Source organism: Rhincodon typus, chromosome 17 (genome assembly GCF_021869965.1).
Source record: "Rhincodon typus isolate 14 chromosome 17, sRhiTyp1.1, whole genome shotgun sequence".
In the NCBI taxonomy this organism is placed as follows: Eukaryota; Metazoa; Chordata; class Chondrichthyes; order Orectolobiformes; family Rhincodontidae; genus Rhincodon; species Rhincodon typus.
In genome coordinates this window covers 1,611,951-1,615,755 of record NC_063348.1, presented here as the reverse complement: position 1 = coordinate 1,615,755, position 3,805 = coordinate 1,611,951, and the positions used below count along the sequence as shown (strand labels likewise).

Below are 3,805 nucleotides of genomic sequence, written 5' to 3'. Positions count from 1 at the left end.
GCATAAATGCTGTCCCTTCCACACTTCACTTCAGCTCTGATGGAAGTCATCTAGACTCGAGCTTGCTCTCTCTCCATGGATGTTGTATGACCCACTGTGATCTCCAGCAGTTCTTGTTTTCAGTACAATTCCCTCCCACCTACCCACCCCTCCCTCCTCACTGACGAACCCCCATCCCAACTCGACCTACACTCACCTGTACTGGCTTCATCCCCACCTCCTTGACCTGTCTGTCTTCTCTCCACCTATCTGCTCCTCTATCCACCTTCTTTCATCGCCTCCCCCCTCTCTATTTATTTCAGAGGCCCCTTCCCCTCCCCCATCTGTGAAGAAGGGTCCAGACCCGAAACGTCAGCTTTCCTGCTCCTCTGATGCTGCCTGGCCTGCTGTGTTCATCCAGCTCTACACCTTATTATCAACAGGCTTGTGGGTTGTCTTTCTCTCTCAGGCAAAAGCTTCTGTTTCAGAAGTTTTTCTCTGACTATTTTCTAAGCCACTCAGGATGACTTTTCTTCTGCCTTGACTGTTTTGGAGACTGCTAAACTATGCTGTTGATATTACAGGTTTTTTCTCTCCAAATGATCTGCTTCTTTCTTGAAGAAAAAAGCCCACTCTCAGATAACCAAGGTGTTTCTGTCTTTCAAACATAATCTTTCTCTGCCTCTCAATGCCCTAGGTCACCTTGCTGTGAGACAATAGTCCAGATTTCATAGAATCATAGAATCCCTACAGCCAATCGGCCCAATAAAAAGCACACCGCCCCTCAGAAGATGATCCCATCCAGACACACTCCCTACCCCTATCCCTATAAAACTGGATTTCCCATGGCTAATCCACATAATTTACACACCCATGGACACGGCGGGCAATTTAACGTGGCCAATCCACCTAACCTGCACATCTTTGGACTGTGGGAGGAAGCCAGAGCACCCAGAGCAAACCCATGCAGACATGGGGAGAATGTGCAAACTCTAAACAGACAGTCGTCAGAGGATGAAAGAGAACCTAGGTCCTTGGCCTGTGAGGCAGCAATGCTAACCATTGAGTCACTGTGCCACCCCTCCCCTTGGCTCCATTTTCTAAAGCAATGAACTGTTCACCTCAAAGGGCTGTTGTTTAGAATCTCATTTAAATGCACGTAAAGGTGCTTCCAGACAAATCTCACCACTCTCAGAACTCAAAAATGAAACTGAAGCTATGTCTCCTCTTTCTTATCAGACAAAACAGAGATAAAAATCAAACTTAAAGCAATACACGACTCTGTCCACATTAGAACACAAGTTTCAATGTATTAATAATATACCATGAACCTTCCTAATTACATGCTGTACCTCTATGCTATGATTCCTGTACCCTGACACCCAGGTCCATTGTGATGAATTATGGAGGTATCACCACTTACTGTGTAGCAGTTGATATAATGGTTGTATTTCCCAGCTCCTCAGCCAGCAGTGTGAACTGGGTGATGTATTCATCACTGCTGAATTGCCCGGAATGATGCTGAAACCAGTCGATATTGGGCCTTCCCTCTCCTCCTTCCAGGGTGATGTATTTGACTTCTAACCTTCTGTGAAGCCTGTGGGCCTGGGCCACAAACCAGTCACGTGCTTCCTCATTACTGAGATTCAACTTGACGACAAACTTTCCCCTCCACTTCATCACGAAAGGGACCTGCAGGGCAAAACAGAAACATCGAGAGATTAGGGAGTTTCTGCAGGGAGGGCAGACATGAGAGGGGTTGAGGTGGGGTGGAACGGGACAGCCAGCAGCCCCAACAGTGAAACATGCAGTGATGGGGAAACTGTGTGACTAGGAAAAGGAAGAATTTACAGTAAGTACTGAGAACGCCATTAAAACACACCAATCTTCCTGTCTCTGTAAGACAGCCATATGTCCTCCTCTACCCATGCTCTTCAAAGAAAAGTGGTCCAAGGCCAGCTCTCCATTCACTTCCCACTAAGAAAGAGTTACAATAATATAACACCCCTCTCTGTACAGCCCAATATCATTCTAAATCAGCACTGGACATTCCCAAGCACAGGTTTGGATACAGTGTAGAGCTCTCTCTGCACTGTCCCCATCAAATATTCCCAGAACAGGGACAGCACAGGCTTAGATACAGAGAGAAGCTCTCTCTACATTGATGGGTTTTGGTGAATTTTGCCCCAGTGCTTCATTCTGTTTGAGAGCAGCGATCCTGTGGTCTGAGGTACAGGCTGACAAACAGGGACTAGGCTTAGGTCAGTACTGTGTCCGAAAACCACAGAATGGGATAGCTCCGGGCAGATGAAACTTTGATACTCCTGGAGCTTGGCCACATAAAGTTCCATGTTTGTTGACATGACAGAGTGCAATCAAGCAATAGGGAAGAGAGTACCTGAGGTGAATGTGTTGTTGCTGGAAGGCTGATCCAGAAATGTTCCCTCCCTTGTTGTAGGATTGTCCGGAACTGGTTGGAGTCAATGCTGATGTAGGGGGAGAGTGTGATGCACAGTCTCAGCTGATGCAAGTTTGGGTATCTGCTGTTTGGAATGCGAGTCTTCCCTGGGCTGTCAGGTGCACTGTGTTCCTGCAAACAGCATTGCACTGGAATTAAACAGTGTAAGCAATCTCTGACAAGTCACCTGCAACAATGCACCCCAGTGACTGGGCTGTAGAGACTCAACGTGACCAGACCACGCTCTACTGCCTTGGCTAATTCCTACTAAATGCCAACATCATTGTTTTAATTATAATGTAATGAAGGCAGAAAACACCAAAAACATGGTGAAGCACTGTGGAGCTGCTAAACTGAGATGCACAATAAGATCCAACAAACAGCAATAAGCAGTAAAACAATCCATATGCTTTCTGCAAGTTAGTACACTGACATAAAAAAATACACTCCTACCTCTTATATGGGGACACAGCATCCACCAGAGTATTGCATCTAAACAATTCACCCTTCAACAGTGCAGCACTTCCTCAGTAATGACTCTCTGACAGTGCAGTGCTCCCTCAATATTAATTTTCTGACAGTGCAGCACTTTTGACTAGAGATTCTCAGATCTTCATCTGTAGTCTGTGTCCTGACACCTCTCTCCAAATTGTTCAATTGTCTGGTTTTCAGCTTTTCCCTCCAATGAAACACATGGGAGATTTTGGCCAGCATGTCACCTTTCCTTTCAGCGTCTATTAGCTTCCTCCCTTTAGCCTGTCCTTCCAGGTACTGTCAGCCCTCTCACACTGCACAGAGCCTGGCGAATTGGAATGCCACCCATCTGCCACTCATTAAGCAGCTATGCCATGACCCTTCCATCAGCTCAGAGCTCCTTCTCAGTGGCATCCAGAGCTCAAAGGCAGTCAGTATTCTAGGTAATGATGAAAAATGACCGCAGATACCCACCAAACCCAAGCTGTACTTGAGGAGGCAGTCAGACAATCAGTAAACCATCACAATCAGTACCAAAGACGACAGCAGGAGCACTCACTTCAGCGTGGCACATTCAACCAAATGTTTCATTGGAAGATTGTAAGCTTTATTGCTCATGTCTCTGGGTGCAAGCAAGATTTCCCACATTTGAGTTATGTTTTGAAAGGCAACATCTAGCTGAAAGATATCCATTGTCAGTATTATGTGTGCACCTTGCCTTTCAAGAGCTTCTTTCCATATGTTGTGTATACAATGTTATGACTCTGCCTGACAGTCTGTCTGCTGTGACCTGCAAGCTGCGCACGCAGAAATCAGTCACTTGCTATAAAGTGTGCTACATATCTTACGAGACAACAAGGTGCAGGGCTGGATGAACACAGCAGGCCAAGCAGC

At 46.2% G+C, this 3,805-nt stretch overlaps 1 protein-coding gene across 1 annotated transcript in view; it reads right to left on the bottom strand.

Moving 5' to 3' along the window:
• Window positions 1-3,805, bottom strand: part of si:ch211-236l14.4 (SITS-binding protein) — a 78,395-nt gene that overhangs the window by 14,524 nt on the left and 60,066 nt on the right. The window contains exons 4-5 of the mRNA XM_048607230.1: window positions 2,378-2,569; window positions 1,403-1,671 (exon numbers count right to left, since the gene is read on the bottom strand). Coding sequence (XP_048463187.1) covers window positions 1,403-1,671; window positions 2,378-2,569 — 461 coding nt within the window. The remainder of the gene's footprint in view (window positions 1-1,402; window positions 1,672-2,377; window positions 2,570-3,805) is intronic.